At 36.4% G+C, this 19,363-nt stretch overlaps 1 protein-coding gene across 2 annotated transcripts in view; it reads right to left on the reverse strand.

Moving 5' to 3' along the window:
• The window catches only part of LOC127218674 (ATP-binding cassette sub-family A member 6), an 81,475-nt gene extending 62,954 nt beyond the window's left edge, over positions 1–18,521 (reverse strand). Inside the window, exons 1-8 of one of the 2 annotated variants that reach the window (XM_051179701.1) lie at positions 18,336–18,521; positions 17,284–17,387; positions 15,221–15,425; positions 14,120–14,278; positions 11,649–11,752; positions 10,745–10,971; positions 5,308–5,449; positions 828–1,013 (exon numbers count right to left, since the gene is read on the reverse strand). In XM_051179701.1, coding sequence (XP_051035658.1) covers positions 828–1,013; positions 5,308–5,449; positions 10,745–10,971; positions 11,649–11,752; positions 14,120–14,278; positions 15,221–15,425; positions 17,284–17,373 — 1,113 coding nt within the window. In that variant the 5' untranslated portion in view covers positions 17,374–17,387; positions 18,336–18,521. The remainder of the gene's footprint in view (positions 1–827; positions 1,014–5,307; positions 5,450–10,744; positions 10,972–11,648; positions 11,753–14,119; positions 14,279–15,220; positions 15,426–17,283; positions 17,388–18,335) is intronic. The other variant, XM_051179697.1, reaches the window with a different exon arrangement.
• Positions 18,522–19,363: the final 842 nt, after the last annotated feature.

Genomic DNA, 19,363 nt, shown 5'->3' on the forward strand with positions numbered 1-19,363 from the left:
ACTGAAGTATTCTTGCATTATTCTCTATTAAGTCAAATAAATTAACCATTTTAGAAAGTATTTAGTGACAACCATGAGTATTAAGGATTGTATACATTAGCCCCATTATCATACTCCTATCTATACAGAAACAGAAGAAAGAATATTTGTAATAGCTTTATCAAAAAACCATCAAACCCTAGAATTCTACTCATTTAATAAAACGAATATAACATAGACATACAATAAGATGGCATGAACACTATACTGTAGCTATATACAAGACTATGCATGACACCTAATAACAATACTAAGTGGAAAATATTAAGTTTTTAAAAGGTATTCTGTGCAGTGTTACCTACATTAATCTTAAAATGGATGAAACAAATTATTTCTGTTTTAAAGCCCAAACTTGGCTGGTAGTAAATAGCAAGGAGGTAATTGTCATAAAATGGTTACTCGTCGGTCGAATGATGGTATATTTAGGAGTGCTTCACAATGAACACAGCAATCTATCCTTTAAAAGAGTTCATAAGTACACTGATGGGCTCAACAAATTTTGTTGCATATACATCTTCAAATATTTTCATAATGATTCATAGTTTTTGCAACAAAATGTTTCATAACAGATTCACACAGAATTTTAAATAAACTAGCAGTTTTCATTTTAATTTTTTATTTAATGGGAATTTTCTTATAATGTAGCAAATTTAGCTTTGTAACAGGAAAATTACTCTTGTTTAAAAAAAAAAAAAAAAAAACAGCTCTTGGTTAAAACCAGAGTGGACTATTAAGAGTCATCGAGTATTAATTCCTTTTGAAGCATCAACAGTAACCTATGTTTTTACCTTAGCCATGCCAGAGGTGAAGGTAAAAGGACTGCAAATGCTCAGAATCCATTGCAGAGATGTGGGGAGTTGTTTATGAAGTACAGTGAACCCCACACACCCCCAAAGGAGGGTAAAGAGAAATACGATTAGATTGGTGAGGATAGCTTTCTGTAACAAAACAGCCATCAGGAAAGCTACAGCTATCTGAAAGAGAAAAGACGTTAGGATCATCAGCAAAACCAGGCTCATTGCTTCATGTGAGATATTATCAATGAGAACGTGGGAGGAGTGTGAAATTATACTATAGTGAGAGATCCACCCAGCTGCACCTGTGGTTTGGGCGTGGTCACAGGTACGTAGGTGAGCTGTGGTATTTGGTCTGGGGTCTGGGACAGGCTTGCTCTCTCTAGGTTCTGGTTGGGTCACAGAGAGCAGCCTGGGTGTGGATCCTTGGAGCAGGAACTTGCCGGTCATTGGTTTCTCGTGTAAGTGACTTCTCCCATAATAAAATATATAATCCATATGCTATCCCCGTCCCGTGTATCTTAATCTGTACATCATGCCAACTCCACTCTGCCCTCAGATTTTTTTTTTTAAGATCCTTACATGCCCTGCCCATATGCTAGGTTTTTGCTTCTACAAAAGAGATAGGGAAAGCTGGAAGAATATCCAAGAATAGGGTCAACACACAATGTTGGGGAATTAAGCAAAGCTAAATCAAGTGTACTGAGGCAAATGATCTATAAGACTTCTGCAGAAAACACCCTAGAAGATGAGAAAATACAGAAACCACTGTTCAGAGAAGGATGGAGAGAGAGATGGGAAGAAGGAAAAGGCAGAAAATAAAGATAAACTCAAGAGACTGGGAAGGATGCTATGTGGAGATCTTCAAGAATAGATCAAATAGCAGAGGATATCTGCCTCTACGGAAATGTCAGCGAATCCCACTAATTTGTTTAATAATATATGGTAGTAATTATACTAATATCATTCAAATCATGTGTGGCACTATTTTTTTAATCCTTGAGTATTTTGAGAATTGAAAAATCTTTGAACTCTTCTTTCTCTGTGTTCCCCTAAATCCTGTACCCCAGTCTCATCCCCAGCTCTACAGCACAACACCCTTGGCAACTTTGGCTGCCACCTACCTCCCCCCACCAGCTCATGTCTCCTGTGGATCCTACAGATCTCCCTCTTCTAACCTTTCTCCCACCCCTTGTTGCTGTGTCCCAGACCCCAACTCCAGCAGGGACCCCTGTTAATCCAAGGGGTGCTCCTCCGTGGGACAACCTCTCTCCTACTGCTCCTGAGATGCAATACCCCAGCCTCATTCTCAGCTCTGCAGCAAGAAACATTGCAGTCTCCCTTTCCTCTCACTCCCATCCCCAAGGGATCACAAAGACCTTCTCTTCCCTCTTCCCTCCTTCCTTTCCCCCCAACTCATCGCAGCCTCCAACATAACATTCTCTGTGAGCGGGCAGGTGACTATGTCAAGAAAAAAGGCAACACACAGCCATCACACTATCCAAAACTCAAGAGAAGAAACAGAAATCAAGTAACAAAACACCAACCCAACAAAGACAAATCCAGAAAACACCACTTAGACCTATAACCATCCCAAATCCAAGACTCCAGCAGAAATATACAATCATTAACAGCCAGGGCAAAATGTTTCCACTAGAGCCCAGCTATCCTACAACAACCACAAAAAGCCATGAGTATTCCAACAAAGCTGAAGCACAAGAAAAAGATCTTAAAACAGACATGGTGAACACAACAGAGATACTTAAAGAAAAATTAATAAATCCCTTAAAGAATTCCAGGAAACCACAAACAGTTTAAAGAAATGAATAAAACTGTTCAAGGCCTGAAATTTAAAATAGAATCAATACAGAAAACACAAACTGAGGGAATTCTGGAAATAAAAATTTTAGGAATTCAAGCAGGAACTACAGAGACAAGCTTCACCATCAAAATATAGGAGATGGAAGACAGAATCTCAGGCATTGAAAATATGACAGAAAAAAAATGGGTACATCAGTCAAAGACAATGTTACATTTGAAAAACTCCCTCATTTAAAGAAAAAGAAAAGAAAAGAAAACATACAGGATATCTGGGACACTATGAGAAGACAAAAGCTAAGAACAATAGATATAGAAGTAAAAGAAACACAATTTAAAGGCCCAGAAAAATGTTTTCAACAAAATCACAGAAGAAAATCTTCCTAACCTAGAGAAGGACATGTCTATAAAGGTACAAGAAGCTTACAGAAAACCAAATAGATTGGGCCAGAAAAAAAAACCCCAACAGCATGTAATAATCAAAGCACTAAACATACAAAACACAGAAAGAATATTAAAACATGCAAGGGGAAAAGACCAAGTACTGTATAAAGGCAGGCCTATCAGAATGGATAAACCAGAAGGGCCTGGACAGAGATGCCTTACAGGCTCTAAGAGACTACAGATACTAGATGCTTGGAATTGCAGGACATCTGAAGGATGAGAAACCTAGTACAGTGGAGACTTCTGGAATATATGAAGGTGATTCTAATGAGGCCTCCCAGTTATGAGGGATATGAGCCTCAACTAGCTATCTCTTGTCACCTGGAGAGGCCTGCAGTGGTGGGACTAGGTTGCATTCAATTGAGTTTTTGGCTAAAGGGGTCCCATGAACATCTTCAAACAACCAGGCTGATGCTGAGACAAAGGGTTGCTCTCTGCAAACTGACAACTGAGCCCCGTTGCCAAGGACAAAACCCACACAACTCACTGGTGCCTACATGGAGCTTTCACCCCTATGTTCTAGTCACTCTGATGTGGGAAGGTACTCTGAAGGCTACCAAAAAAGAAACATGGACACCAACCTAACTACAAAACCTTTGACCTGCAATCTGTCCTGCATGCAAAATATGCTAGGGAAAGAAATGGTGGCAAAGAACTTATGGTAGCAGCCAACTTATGTCTGATTTGACTTAAGGCCACTCCACGAGATGGAACCCATACCCAACACTGCTTAGTTAAACCAACAACCAAAGACTAGGTAGCCCAAAGTCCTAGGGTAAAACAAAACACAACTGGTCTAAAAATTTTAATAAAATGACTCCTAATGATAATCTTGGGTATACTCATAGTGCCTTACTCAGTCACTATCAGAAAAGCCTCCTCCTGTAGCAAATGGGAGTGGATGCAGAGACCTACAGCTAGAAATTACTCAGAGATAGTCTAAATGAGATATCCCCATCAAATCCCTCCCCTCAGAGCTTAGGGAATCCCCTGGAAGAGGAGAAAGAGCCAGAGAGGATAAAAGACACCAGGAGAACAAGCCCCTCTGAATCAACTCTCCGGGCACATTTGAGCTCAGAGATTGAAGTAGCAAGTAGAGGGACTACATGGGACTGCACCAAGTCCGCTGCATACACATGATGGTTTTTGGCTTAGTATTTTTATGGGATTCCTGTGTATAAGAAGATGAGTGTGTCTCTGACTCATGTGCCTGCTCTTGGGAGTCTTTTCCTCCTATTGGGTTGCCATATCCAACTTTGAAGTGATAGATTCTGTTTTTGTCTTATTATATTTTAATTTGTCGTGTTTAGTTGTTATCTCTTAAAGATATGTTTTTGTTTGTTTGTTTGTTTCTCTAATGAGAGACTGAAAGGGAGTGGATCTGGAGGAGTGGGGAGGAACTGGGAGGAGTGGAGAAAGGGGAAGCTATAATCAGTTTATATTATAAGAGAAACTAATCTGGTTTTTTTTTTTACAAAAGAAAAAATAGAAAAAAAGAAGCCCCTTGCTTATGTCTAATTCATATTAGAGATACACACGGCAACCGAAGTAACACCTTAGTGATATGTAATGCTTCCCAGTGGCCTTTTCCCATGATGAGAGAGTTACTCCAATGATCGTAATCAAAGTGGTCCACACACTAGCTGTATACTGGCCTACCTTCCTTCTACTCTTCCCTTTGTTGTTTTCTTTCCTGAACTCTGGGTATTAATGTATTAGCTTCATTTACATCTACTGACGATGGTGGCATAAAGATTAAAATTCACCTCCATGAGAACAATTTTAGTTGGTCACCATGATAAAATAAAAAGTAAACTTGAGAAGTAGTACTAGCTGCTTAGCGAGATATTTTTACTCATTTATGGTAATTAAAAGTTTCACAATTAAAATATTGAAATTTCTCAAACAAAAGATTTCACGAAAAAAAAAAACACATTTTTGATGCATCATTTCATTGAAGGATGAACAAGACTTCTGTGAAAAAAGACAGCCCCAATTTACTTGGGTTTACATTATTTTCTTACATTGAAATTTTCTCAAGCCAACACATATGTGCTTTCACATGCTCACTCACACACACACACACACACACACACACACACACACACACACACAGGATATGAAAACGTGCCTTCCTAAACTCCTAGAGAATTAATGTTTGTTACAGCTAAGATTTAATGCATAAAAGGTGATAATAAATGCATACACTTACCAAAGATAATCCATATAAGAAAAAAAGTGTAAAAATGACAAGGAAACCAGTCATCACTATAATTTGGGCAGATGTTATGATAATTGCAATGAATATGGAAATAATGAAGATGAAGCCAACATAGATTAAGCCCCAGGACAGCCTAAACAAAGACAAAAGACATTTAAATTACTTAGCCTTTTAAATAAAGATTTTTGCATCTACAAAAGCATCTAAAGAACAACACCATTACTCTTGTATGCTCACCCTAGTTTAATAACTATGATATTGATAATATGCAGTCAAATGTTCTACCATTGAGCTATATCCCCGATACTGGTAATATGATTGAAGTCCATTGTGTGTGCTCTTCTTTATAGTTCTCCATCTTTTCCCCCCTAAGGTAATCTTTTGGCAGACATCCTGCTTATGAATCCCATGCATTCTGATTGCCTTTACTATACAGTAATGGAAGGTGCCAAATATTATTATGGCACCAACCAATGGGTAAGAATGTCTCAACAAATTAAGTGGCTATAACCAAAGTATGGTCTGGCCTTCCTGGTACCTGAAGGCCAGGTTTCCATATGTATCTATTGCACAAATACTATCAGCATTGTATAAACTATCGTTTACGCTGTGTGTATTACATGTAACTTGCGTTTATCAATCAACATTATCTATCATATAGAGCTTATATATTTCATTACTAATATACTCTATTGCCCTTCTGACCTTAAATAATTGTTTCCTATTTTTCTTTGTTATAATGGTGCCAAGAATTTTATTACATTTGTTTTTATGTAAGATATAGAAGAATATCTCTATAGTGGAATTACTGATTAAAGTTTATGTATCAGTTTTATTAGACATTACCAAATAACCTGTAAAAGCTGGGAGGAAACTTAACAGCTGATGGTCAGTCAAATCAATCAAATGCCTCTAAAGGCATCAGGAGCTTGAGTATCTCCGCAGGCAACACTATCACTCTTTACAGAAAGCTACAAAACCCACAACTCAACTGATGACATCACATGCTTTCTATTCCTAAGACTGCTTTACTTAAATGGATATAAGTTATGGCACACCTTCACACTTTTACATTACATGTGTTGGTGTTCACATTTTTTACCACATTGTTAAAAAACATCATCCACTATTAGATTAAACTATATAAGGATGCATGTGCCCCAGAGTCTCATTTACAAATAATAAGACTGTAGGTCCTTAGTTAATGGGTATGTGAAAAGTCACAGAATAAAGTGATAAGAAGGCAGGAATGTAATTGCAGCCACTATTATGTGGTGCAGCTGTGGGACCAGGCTGGTGGGAAACAGCTCTTAACAAAATGGAACCTACAACATGGTTACTAAAAACTTCCACTTAAAAGTTACAAAAGATTAAGAAAGGATTTTAAAAACAAAATAACAGAGACAATCAAGGCTTCTTGGTAGCAGCATTTTTCTTGAGTAGGCTCTGTTTTGTTAGACACTGGCAGTGACAGTGACCACATCTCTAAGTCAGCAACATGAGAGTGTGATGGCACACCCTTAATTCCAGCACTCTGGAGGCAGAAGCAGGCAGATCTCTGTGATTTCAAAGTGAACCTGGTATACAGATTGAATTGCAGGGCAGCCAAAGTTACACAGAGAAACCCAATAAATGAAAAAAAAAAAAAAAAACAGAAGTAAAAGAAATAGAGTAGTAAAAAAGCCATGTGAAAATGGGAAATACACAGTCTGGATACTGTATGTTGTTGTGTTGTCTTTGAATTGCTCATTTCCTAAGGAAGGAACAATTGCTACAAAACACTTGATTATCAATGCTGCTGAATTAATCCAATTCATATATTTTAAAAAATGCTTTGACTTCAAAATTTAAGTCTAAAGACAGGTTACTGGGGAAAAGAATTTCTATTTTTGTTTCCACAGAAAATGAAAAGCTGTAGATTCCTTCCAGACTAACATGGTTTGATCTAGCAAGATCTCCTAAAACAGTGTCCCAGGTGACCCAACATTCAAAACAGCTGGGATAAGGCAGCCTTGCAGACTACAGCCAGGATTTCTGCATCTTCTTAGGATCCCCAAGGCAGCACCCCTACCAGCAGGAAGCAGTTTGGAAAGAACAACGCCCAAATTCACAAATATTGTCTATAAATGTTTGTTTTCATTTAAATGGGGTTGGCTATAAATGGTTAATGATCACAACCAATCTCTTTTTAAAGGTAAAAAGGGGATTATAGTATAAAAATGTATACTTTGTTTTGGAATGGATTTTAATTTCTTGATACAAATTTTAGGTCAATTTTATGATATGTATTTTTCTCCTCTTATTTAAGTATTGTGTTTATATAGCTATTTAAAAATGTATAATTAAGTACAGATTGTAAATAGTTACCTATAATAGTCAATGTTTATAGTTATGTTGGTTAGGTTTTCTAGATATATAAATATGTATTTCAAATAGATAGGCATTCTTCAAACCTTTCAAAGGCCTACAGAATATGACATTTAAAATGGTTTAGGGTTTTTCTTGACATAACTGCTCCTGGCAACACCACCTGCATCACAAAGGAAGATGAACATCTAAGAAACTCATTATGAGTTTGCTTCCAATATGGCAAGACTAGCCATCTGGGCAAGATACTGCTCTTGTCTGGACTGTTTAACTATATGCTTTATAAAGTAGACATGCAGGACCCACAGAAACGTGACTGTTGATACAAGATGGACATTGCTACAGGCTTCCTGCTTCATGGAAAATTCTGCCAGACATTCTACAGGACACAGAAAACAGTGACTGACAAACTGCCAATACAGGTGGGCAATTTAAAGTTTTCTGCTTTTCTGAGCAGTCTGCTAGGCATGCTGTGGCCTATAGGCTGAAGATAGAACATTACAGAAGAACTTCAGGTAACTGACCAGATGAGTTGTCTCTGTCAGTTCTAGTTTATATATTACCCTTCTGTGGTCCTTGATGGAGTTGAAGACAGATGGTTATAGCTATAGTTTTCCTTGGGATTAAAAATAAGTTACACATAAGACTTTAGACTGACAAAGACAGAATAGATGATGGAATATTTTCTTTAATTCTTGTTAAATGTTAACGGACTAAATATTGTTAACTATAGTTCTTATTTGATAACTGTTTTATTATGTATTTTACGATGTTAAAGTTAAAGCCCTTCTTTTTATTTTAGACAGAAAAGAGGAGATGATGGGAGATGTCATCCTGTAAATATATTTCTCTTATTGGTTAAGAATAAAGCACTGTTGGCAAGTAGGAAGAAAAGATAGGCAGGACTAGGAGACAAGGGGGATTCTGGGAGATGTAGGAGAGGAGTCAAAATGTAGGACCAAGAAAAGTAAGAGGTCTGGACCCTCTTTCTGGTAAGAAAAGACCATGTGGAGACACTTAGATTGATAGAAATGGGTTAATATTTAAGACAGAGCTAGCCAATAAGAAATGCTAGTAACAGGCCTATGTTAGAATTGGCCTATGTTAGAAACTTCATCATTTTTTTGAAAAATATAACATATTTTGTTAATTTACTTCCTAAGAACAGAATGGGACTCCTTTAGGTAGGATTGAAAAATCACAGTGTAGAAAAATTATGAAATAAAGATATTAAAATAATTACTTAAAAGGAGAACTAGCTATAGGTGTGGAGTTGGGAAGAAGATATTAATAAATTTATACAAAATCTTCTTGCTTGCAAAACAATACAGGCATCATAATTCAAAAAATTAATTATTATTTTTCATATGTATGGCATTAGTTGATGTCGTATTTATTTCCAAAAAGTGCATGGTACTTGGAAAAGATATTTCCAAAGCATTTTTTTTCTTAGTTATAAGGACATATATATCAATTCATTGTTCCAGGTTTTAATTTATATGCATACTAAGAATCATGCTGAAAATGACTTGACACTAGAATGTTTAGTATCTCTTTGGTCCTTATGTCAGCCTGACAGGTTCCTTCCTAATTTAAGATGACCCTGGGCATTCAGTCCCCTAGGACTTGCCTTGAACTGAGGGGTTAACCCTTCTCCAGAGATCTGCTCTCTCTCCCTAACAGACTTACATGACAAGACATACATCCATTCCTCTGTCATTACCAATGCTCCCACACAAAAAAAATTTTTTTCTCACTTTTTAAAGACATGGTTTCCTCCTTTTTTTATTTCCTAATCCACATACATTAGGATTAAAATTAACTTTGTTTGTTAAATATATTGTACATAGAAAGAAAGATTTCTGAACAATAATTCTGCTTCCAGGGACCAAGTTACTAGATTTTTCAATCCGTAAGTATTCATCCAATCCATGTAATTTTACCATTCCACACACAAAGTTTTGAGTTTTTATGGAGGGTTTTTTTTTTGTTCATGTGTGTTTTCAGTGGTATTTGTTTGAGTTTCACTAGGTTTGGTTTATCAAGAAGGGTCTCAGTGTATGTCACTGAGGGTCTCTAGATAGCTCAGATAAGCCAGAAATTATCCATCTTCCAGAATCCACTTACCCAGTGCTAAGATTATATGCCTCAACTGCCATTCCCAACCAAGTGTTTCCTTGATTTATTTAATATAGAGAGAAGTATCCCTTACGAATCAATACCAAAACATGCCATGTTTCCTCTGAGCACATTTTTTTTGACCTGATTATATACATTTTGTCACTGATACCAAATTCTGTGTTTTAGTTCAGAGGAGTTTAGACATCACGTTATTTGTATTTCATTTTATTAAACTTAACCACTATTTTCCTAGGTCTTTATTTCTATGAAACTACTCACCTTTATTATGCTACAATACATAGACATATCCATGTATACATACAATATATATATGTTTATATATTGTACATATATATATTTCAAAATCACTTTAAAGTGTGGGATAAGTCAAGGTATAAATATTAATATGTAGTTCAAGTGATGCTATTAATTTCTTCCTAAACAGCACCCTGTATGTGATGCCCTGATCATAACGCAGCATCTGCTTATTTCAAAACATCACTGGTTGGGATGAATACAACAACATCTGCTTATTTCAAAACATCACTGGTTGGGATGAATACAACAACAGCCCATGAACACAACAGACCCTTAGAAGACTGGTTCTTCATGTAAGGAAGTTTGGAGAAGTCAGCTCATAACTAGGAGTGGTCAGGCAGAACTGCCATCAGGACTGCACCACTGAGGCCCAGATCTGACATTCACCATCTACCTGCCATTTACAGCCTTGACAATTGATAACAGTGCCTCTGTCTTAGAGGCTGCATAGACAAAAGCCAGGGTTAAAAGCATTTTCAGTGAGTTACAGTTACTATCCTCCATGGAAGATCTAACAAAGACTACATCTAGTAGTCAGAGCAAAACAACAAGCAGCCCATGTGTCAAATTTAAACCACGGAATTATAAGACAATAACACTTTCACTTTTCTTTATGACTCACCAGAATGCTGAATCTTGTAGACCCATTATTTTCATCAATTCCTTATACTTTTTTCTCTCTTTAGTGACATTACGAGACACAAAATACACAAATGAGGAGAAATAAAGCAAGCAGAATAAAATGAAAAATTCATATTGAAAAACATCTTTAGTAATGAAAGGTAATGTCTTCATAGTTATTGCATTAACAGACATCAACTCCTCCATCACAGAGTGGTTTGTTGTGATCTAGAGAAAGACGGAAGCAAACAGAAATTAAAGGGTAGCAATTGACAAAACTGGAGTAAGTGTTGGAGAGTGTACTGATGTCATTCCCCTAGTTTAATGTAACACCTAGTAACACCAAGTGTCACTGTTAGAGGAAACTAGGACTGTCATTTTGCAGGCTTCTGTGAACCACTTCAGAACTAGAAGTTGTAAATCAAGTGGTCTCTTCCTTGTCTAAAAATCTGAGTTGGCATTATTGCTAGTTTGACTGTGTCCCTCTATACTGCATTTGGAAATTCACCCTCGCTGTAATATTAGAAAGTAATGGGGCCCCACCCTCGTGGATGGATGAGTGACTCATCAACAAGTTGGCAAGTATTTCTAATATGCAATTTGCCCTTTTGCTCTTCTGCCAAGTGAGAACACAGTGTTCTTCTTCTCCCTGACCTTTCATCCTTTCTGCCATGTAAAAGCTCCTAGACTGTGACAACTGCAAGAAACGAGCTTGTTGAGGCCTAGTCATATACTTGCCAGACTTGAGAACTGTGAAAAATAACTACGCTCTTTATAAACTATCCAGCCTTGAGTGTTTAGTAAGTGTAGGGCAAATGAACTACGACATTCATCTTTCATTAAAAGTGTTGATGCCTCTGAAATTCATTATCGTAACCACTCGAACTTTCCAATTAAGCACTCACTTCTATAATAGCAGCATTGATGGCAGTTTGTAAAGGCACAAATCCTTTTTTCCAGTATCTGGACAATGAACATGAAACATCACCATATATATCCCAGCAATGAGCTGTAAGCACAAGGAAGGGTATAACCATCAGTAGGGGATAAAGGCAGATTGGGAATGAGGAACAACAACCTAAAAGAAAATGATTGAGACTCTACTAGTCAGAACATTTAACCCCATAGAGAAACCAGGTACAGTGGTGCACACCTGTAATCCTAGCACTCAGGAGGCTGAAACAATAATAGATTTCTAGGCCAGCATGATAACATCTCAAACTAAGAAAACAAACAAACAAGGTAATTTTGAGAAGAGGAAAATATGTTAAGATGAAGGGTTAAAAAAAGCAGCTACTCTCACGCACCATGAGACTAGGTATAGAGAAATCACCAGCTTCCTGAGGCATGACAAACAAAGCTTTAGGGTTTCTATATCAAAGCTGCACACACACACACACACACACACACACACACACACACACACACCACACATCAAATCCCAATTTCTGTGCCTAAGGGCTTGGGACTTTCCTAAAGCAGGATGTGTGTATGAGAAGAAACTTTTGTCCCAAATAACCTAGAATCAATTATCATAGTAAAATGCACACCTCCAGGTAGGAAAGGGAGATGCTGATGAGATACAGTGTTTGAAGACTTGTGACAAGCTACTGCTCACACATGTAATGACTGCTCACACATATAATGACTAAGGCAAAGGGCCACAACTCTTTCTAGGGAAGAAACAGAAAATCAGGTGCACTATCTATACTCTGGAAGTCTTGGGAATTTTCTTCCCCATATTTTCATGTGGCCTGTCCTGTTATAGCATAAGAAAACAGCTTGTACTCTGCACTTGAGTGTCTCTGGATAATCCTTTTGCTACACGCGACAAGATCTACAAGTCTATGACTGTTTTACTTACAAAGATCACTTCTCCCTTGATCCTAATCTCCTCAGAAAGTGACTTCATCCTAGAGGGGTTTCCAAGTCACCAGAAAGTAGCTCTATTGTCTTTATCATCTTATTGGTATATTTTTTTTTTCCTCTTCTACCTCCTGCCCCTGACTAGAATGATTCTTAAAACGGGCTCCGTGGTGGTTTCCATTCACTGCACTCTTCGGGATCTCAGTGAGGAATATGCAGTCTGCACTCAGTGTGTGAACAGTAGTAAAGAACTGGCTCTACACATCAATTTTATGTCTTTTAACCCATAAGCCTTCCTCCTTCTCAGCTGCCTCTGCTGTCATCTAAGTGGCCATCAGGTTTCATTACATTCTTCTGGAACTTACAACTTGAATTCTCTGGGCTGTATCAGGAGTGTGTGGTGACATGTTATTTACGATGTATTAAAGCTTGCCTGAGGATTCAGAAAGCAAAGTCATCCACAAGCCATAGAAGCCAGGCACACATCTTCAATCCCAGCAGCCAGAAGCTAGGAGGTGGCAGTACACACCTTTAATCCTAGGACTCAGGATTAAGAGGTAGATGGATCTCTCTGAGTTCAAGGCCACCCAGAGATACATGAGATTGAATAAATCTAAAAGAGTAACAGTAACACCTTTAATCACAGCACTAGAGGGGTATAAAAGATAGAAAGAAGCAAGATCTTCAGTAGTCAGTAGGAACATCCATTCTCCAGCTACTTTGAGGACAGGAAGACACTGAAGACTCAGGATTCTCCAGCTACTCTGAAGAGAGGCACCAGGATCAGCCCAATCAGCCTGAGGTGGTGCTAAGAGCTGGTAGCCCACTACTTTGCTTTTCTGATCTCTTCGGCTTGAAGTTTGAACCCCGTTATCAGTCTCTGAGTCTTTTATTTATTGTGTTACAGGAGTGCTCTTTTAATCTTGGACAACTCTCCCCATGCTTCCCTGATTAAAGTACTTCAATGGCTACCCATGGCCTAGGTTTAAAGGTACCAAACAGGACCTAACCCTTATGAACTGCAGAATCATTCTCCTCTCACATGCCAAGACTTTTCATGCTCTTCTTCCAGATATTATAAGATGCTCCCATATACCGTCATCCCATTGAAGCACAGTATTTCTAGCTCCTCACACCTGCTGTCCCTTTGGTTTTATTTTAAAATTTATTTCTCTAATCCAACAATCAGTTAAGAATCCTGGATCCAAGTTACCACAAGTACTTTCACTTGCATGTGCTACTAATTATTCAATGCTTGTCTCTCCTGGTCAACTGCTACCACATCTGACATTGGGATCTGACCATTCCCTTAGACCTGTGAGCTCAAGAATGCATGCTGAATTCTTCTGCAGTGCTGTGAAATAAACCTCCAAAATTAATATAAAGGCAGCAACAAAATGTTAGTCTCTTTTCTCCTATGAAACTGAAAGTATCTGTTGCTCAACCCTACCTGTTCCTTTTTGTTGAAAACACAAAGACTGTCACAACAGTATTTTATATGAAAAGTCACCTAATAAGTCTTCTTTTAAGAATGGATTTCCATACATTAGAAATACTTCTAACTTGTAAGAGAAAGTGTCGTTAAATATGATTCCAAGAGCATGGGGAATATTATTCAGAAGCACTTCATCCAGTTCAGTTTTACTTGGTACCCCAATAATTCTTGTTCCTGTGGAGTATGAGATGAAAACAGGTATACTGGGTTGTACAACAAGCCACCAAAACCAAAACTGAGATATTAGACATGCTTTTATAGACTTTTCCACTTAAACTAAACAAACTAAAAGGCAACCTAGAAAACATTATTTTACTGTTTCAAATCACAGAACCCAATTTGTGCACGCGAATTACATGTTTTAATAAGACAAGAGGTGGATGAGGGAAAAAAAGACCACCATGATGTTAAATACAGAGTAATCCACTGTTGTCATTACTCTATCCCTGAGGGTTCCAGAATTCTTACGGAAGAAAAATCAATTCATATGACTTTTTTCTTATGCAGAAACAAAATAACAAACAGACTTTATAACAACCAGAAATTTCATTAGTTAGCAACTTAATATTAAAGAATAAATAGCCAGACTACATCTAGGTTGCTCATAAATGAAATGTGTGTTTTCTTAGTTTTGGTCGCAAAATGGGCACAATTTAAAATCACAACCTTTAAATGTTATTAAAGTATTCTATACTTTACATAGGAAAGAATATCACCATCAGATGATTCATCATTAATGCTTATAACTTGTTGTTAAGTAGCCATGACCTAATTACTTAGATTTTTTAACAAGCTATAATTCTTAGTCATTGAGTATCCATGTTAAAAACATATACATGCACCAATAGCTACACTTCTCCCAGTTGCTGTTTTTCAAATTTGTAAGATTTTATGTTCTAATACAAACATAGGTCTCCATAAATTTAAATTAAGCCCCTATCAAGCTAAAAGAATTGTATAATCTTATTGCAAAAGAAAAATAAAAACCTAATAAGATTATATGCTACCTTGAGTTTATTAGAATGATGTTTTACTAGAACTTCAAGCTAACATGTACATATCTTATTAAAACTTAACTCAATAAGACTAATTCTTTCTTGTCATTAGCATATTTACCTTTCATAGAGGGAGCAAAAGTAGTTTTATTCATTATTAGTTGGGTTATGTTAGAGATTGGTGTATATACAACCATTATAGAAGATCCATTAAATTCATCTACACTTCCAAGATCCTGAGACGGGATTTCAGGGAACTGCATGTTTTCTTTGAAATATGAAAACAGACCCATATACAGTCCTATAATAATTGGGATGCTCCATTCCTATAAAACAATTTTAAGAGAGAAAATAATGAGTCTAGATTTATTTTTCCTCAAATTGTTCAACACCAAAATACTTTGAAGACAAGTTCAATTTTTCGCATATACTATGGCTTCTTGTTGCTACACACTCTTTAGAGACAGGGAAACTCAATGAAAGACTAAATCTGAGTTAGTAGCCACATGTATCCCTCTCTGGTCTAAAGTTTTGCATTAAATCATGAATGATTTTATAGGCACAAAGTGGCAAATTACAATGTTTCTTGCCAGCAGTCATATTTTTATTAGAAACTAAAGGAAATAAATAGTAACTGAGAGGCAGATATTCTGGAGTGAATCACCAATAGCAATAATTGCTTTTTTCTTCTTTTTTGCGGGGGGGGGGGGGGCTGAGACAGGGTTTGTCTGTTTAGCTTTGGAGCCTGCCCTGGAACTTGGAACTTGCTCTGTAGACCAGGCTGCCCTCAAACTCAGAGAGATCTGCCTGCCTCTGCCTTCTGATTAAAGATGAGCGTCACCCACCACTTGGCTGCACTAATTTCTTCCTTCTTGGTATAATGTTAGAACACACTTTTTCTTCAAGCAATCGAGAATTCTTCTTTAATGCCCAAGGGTACCTCTCCCCAGTCTGATTCCCATATAGGGGATATATGAACAAGTAACCACAAAGAACTCTCAAAAGTTTAACAATGCCAGAATTTATCTAGACAAAATACTTATGTCCTTGTCTTTAGAATTTATTTCTAAATGTTGACACTGCATATTCACTTATTTAAATCATATTACTGTAATATAGTATGAATCAATTTGAAAACTGTAGGTTTTGACTAGATTATACTCTTAAAATACAAGTACAAGCGGACATAGGTGTTTAAGTTCTGTTTTATGGAAAGTGCCAAGACATAGTACATGCCACAGCTAGACCTTGTTTGTAGATCCCTACCTGATCTACTGTATTCTCTGTCTTAATTTTTTTTCTTATGAGCAGAGGTTACCAGGGTCTGAGAAGATTGCAAAGTCTCTAGATGAAGAAGCCTAGGTCCCTGCATGAATGGAAATAGTCTTTCCCCCACACAGCCTGCTTCTCTTCTACACCAACTATACTGAAAATAATGAAAACTGAACATCAGTCATGCATTAATTCACTGAAACTTGTACTATTCACCACTTCTCAAACAATCTGCTTGTACAAACCAACAATGTTGTCCTTTTGCAATTATTTGAAAATAATTGTTTGAAAATAAATCAAGTTTTTAATAATAAAACAATAAAATTAAAATTTCTCAATTTATACTTAGCAAATCTGTGTTATGTCTTGGTTACCAATGTAGAATATGTGACCATTTAATGTTTGTTACAATTTACCATACAATTAGATTTTTACTTTATTTCTTTTTTTTTTCACTTTTTTCAATTTAAATTTACAGTTCCCTTTCCCTCCCATCCTCCCATGCCACCCATTGACCCCCCCCATCCCATCTCTCTCCTGCTCCCCAGGGAGTGTGAGTTCTTCCTCGGGGGAATCATCAAAGTCTGTCTCATCATTTGGGGCATAGGCTCTCCCTTGTGTGTCTAAGCTAAGAGAATGAATATCCCTCTATGGGGAATGGGTTCCCAAAATCCATTCACACACTAGGGATATTTAGTTCTTTTTTTTTAATATAATATTTTTAGTATTTGTAATTCTATGGTATTGGTCATAGACCCTTATGAACTTCTCAATTAACAAATATAACTAGAAATATTACAAAGTACCTACCTTAAAACTAATTAATCTAGTCTACTGATTATAATGTAATACTTGAAATAATTAGGCAAGGAAAGAAGCGTTCTGAGGGAGGGGTGACATTTCTGCACATACCAAGAAGCTCTCTCTTTTCATTCTCCATTTCGTGAGCAGATTCTTGTGCAGAAGAGCTCGGGTTTGCTGATATATACTTATCTCTTTCATAGCCACTTCACCTGCTCATTAGATGAACAAACAGTAAGTGGATCAAAAACACTGAAAAAAAGACCCTACTTCTGATTCAATATTCACTACACTTAAAAATTGTAATGAGATGTTGTAAAATATTGTTGCAACAATGTATGACTAAATTTTACTTGAAATACATCCACTTCAAAGAATTTGGAGGAATAGTTATGGTGGGATGTGGGGTGATTATCATACTTTTACAATAAAACAGAACATTGTAAGTGGAAAAAATATATCCTTAGGGTAAAGAACATGTATATTTTAAAAAAGAATTCAATGATGTGGATAAAGTAATTTAGTTACTTTCATTCCATTAATACTTGTTTCTGTTCCTTGCATTTTAGTAAAAAAATCCCATAACTAATTAAATCAACAACAAAATCCAGATTTCATAAACTTTTGAATGATGATAAATTACATTCATTAGCTACAATCTTAAGAAATATGTTTGGAATATACCTTCAGATTGAAATAAAATAAATTTTAACTGAATAACTTTTACCAAAAGGACTAAGCCTTACGATAATAATCCATATTTAAAATTACTTGATTCTGATACACAAGGAGAATAAGGCTTCTCCCGATTTTGTGAATATAGATGCCACTCAATCATTCTGAAAGTAAAGTACAAAATAAAAATTAAAGAAAAAATAAGAGATATTGGATGGAAAAGTAATTTTGTCCAGAAATTTTTCAAATAAACAAATTAAGAAGCTTTTTTCAGTTTTTATAGTCTTTAAATTTACACTAAAAATTATTATGCAATTTTTCCCTTGGCTACAACTGAAGCAAGCTAGATTCTACTGCTGTATCTACAGAATGAAATGTGGTTGAGGAAAAAAATTATAATTAGCTCTTAAGATATTGAAGTATCTAGAAACATCTGGAAAATAGATTGATTTTAGCAGAGCACAAAAATAATAATAAGCTTTACTTACTGTTGTGGAACGTTTACATTCCTTAGAAGCAGTCACTCGGTTCTCTTTTTTCCTAGTGCATCAGTTAAAAATGTTATCTCCGGTTCCTTAAATATCCCTTAGTAGGTGGTTACTCCCGGCCATTCTTACTCAGAGTGGTTTCCGAAAAGGGATGTGGTCAATCCAAGCTGCACATGATGAATTTGTTTTGTTTTGTTTTGTTTTTGTGTGTGTCCCTTTTCCCTGTAAGCCAGTAAGTCTCCTGGGAAAATACCCTTCTGTGATTGGTTGAGGATAAAACAAACCCTACACTATTCATTCAGCCTTTCAACTGCAGGAAAAAGAAAGCAAATAAGAAAAAAAAATATGTTCAATCCTTTTAGATATGATGAGACCAAGATAGAGGAGAGGACAAGAAAAGAATAAAAATGTTAACTAATCAAACTAAGTTGTTAAAGTTGCATGAGAAATACTAATTCGTGTTTTCTCACTACACACAGCTAAACACAGCTGTCACTTTTCAACTTGGCAAATTCATGCTAAGTGGAAAAAAAATAGCTGAAGCTGAAAGTTTCTTTCCTTTTTCTATTTTGGTTTTAAAAGTAATCAATAGTCTAACACGGAGAAATTCCTACAGTTTACAAATGAGAATTATGTTCTTCTCTGTTCAAAGTCACATGGGATTTAAAGATTTATGTAGACAAAATAGATTTTAAGTGACTAAAATGTTCAGACTTTCATTCACCTAGAATACTAGAATACCTGAAGTCTGTTCCACTCTCATTGCACTGAAAACTTTTTGACCCGCCAAAGCAAATGGCAAAACAGGAGAGCAAAGTCCATGAGTTGGGAAATCTCAAATATTTGACATGGCTCCTGATCCACATGTGTTGATAATCATAAATCAGAGAGACGATCCAAAGTATATGGGATGAGTTTAAGGCAATAAGAGTTACAGCCATGATAATATACTTGGCAATTAATAGTAGACAAAAGTGAAATTTCACGAATCTTTTACATTGAAAACTGCCAAAACAAACAAGTTAACA

The sequence above is a fragment of the Phodopus roborovskii genome, unplaced genomic scaffold (assembly GCF_943737965.1).
Source record: "Phodopus roborovskii unplaced genomic scaffold, PHOROB, whole genome shotgun sequence".
In the NCBI taxonomy this organism is placed as follows: domain Eukaryota; kingdom Metazoa; phylum Chordata; class Mammalia; order Rodentia; family Cricetidae; genus Phodopus; species Phodopus roborovskii.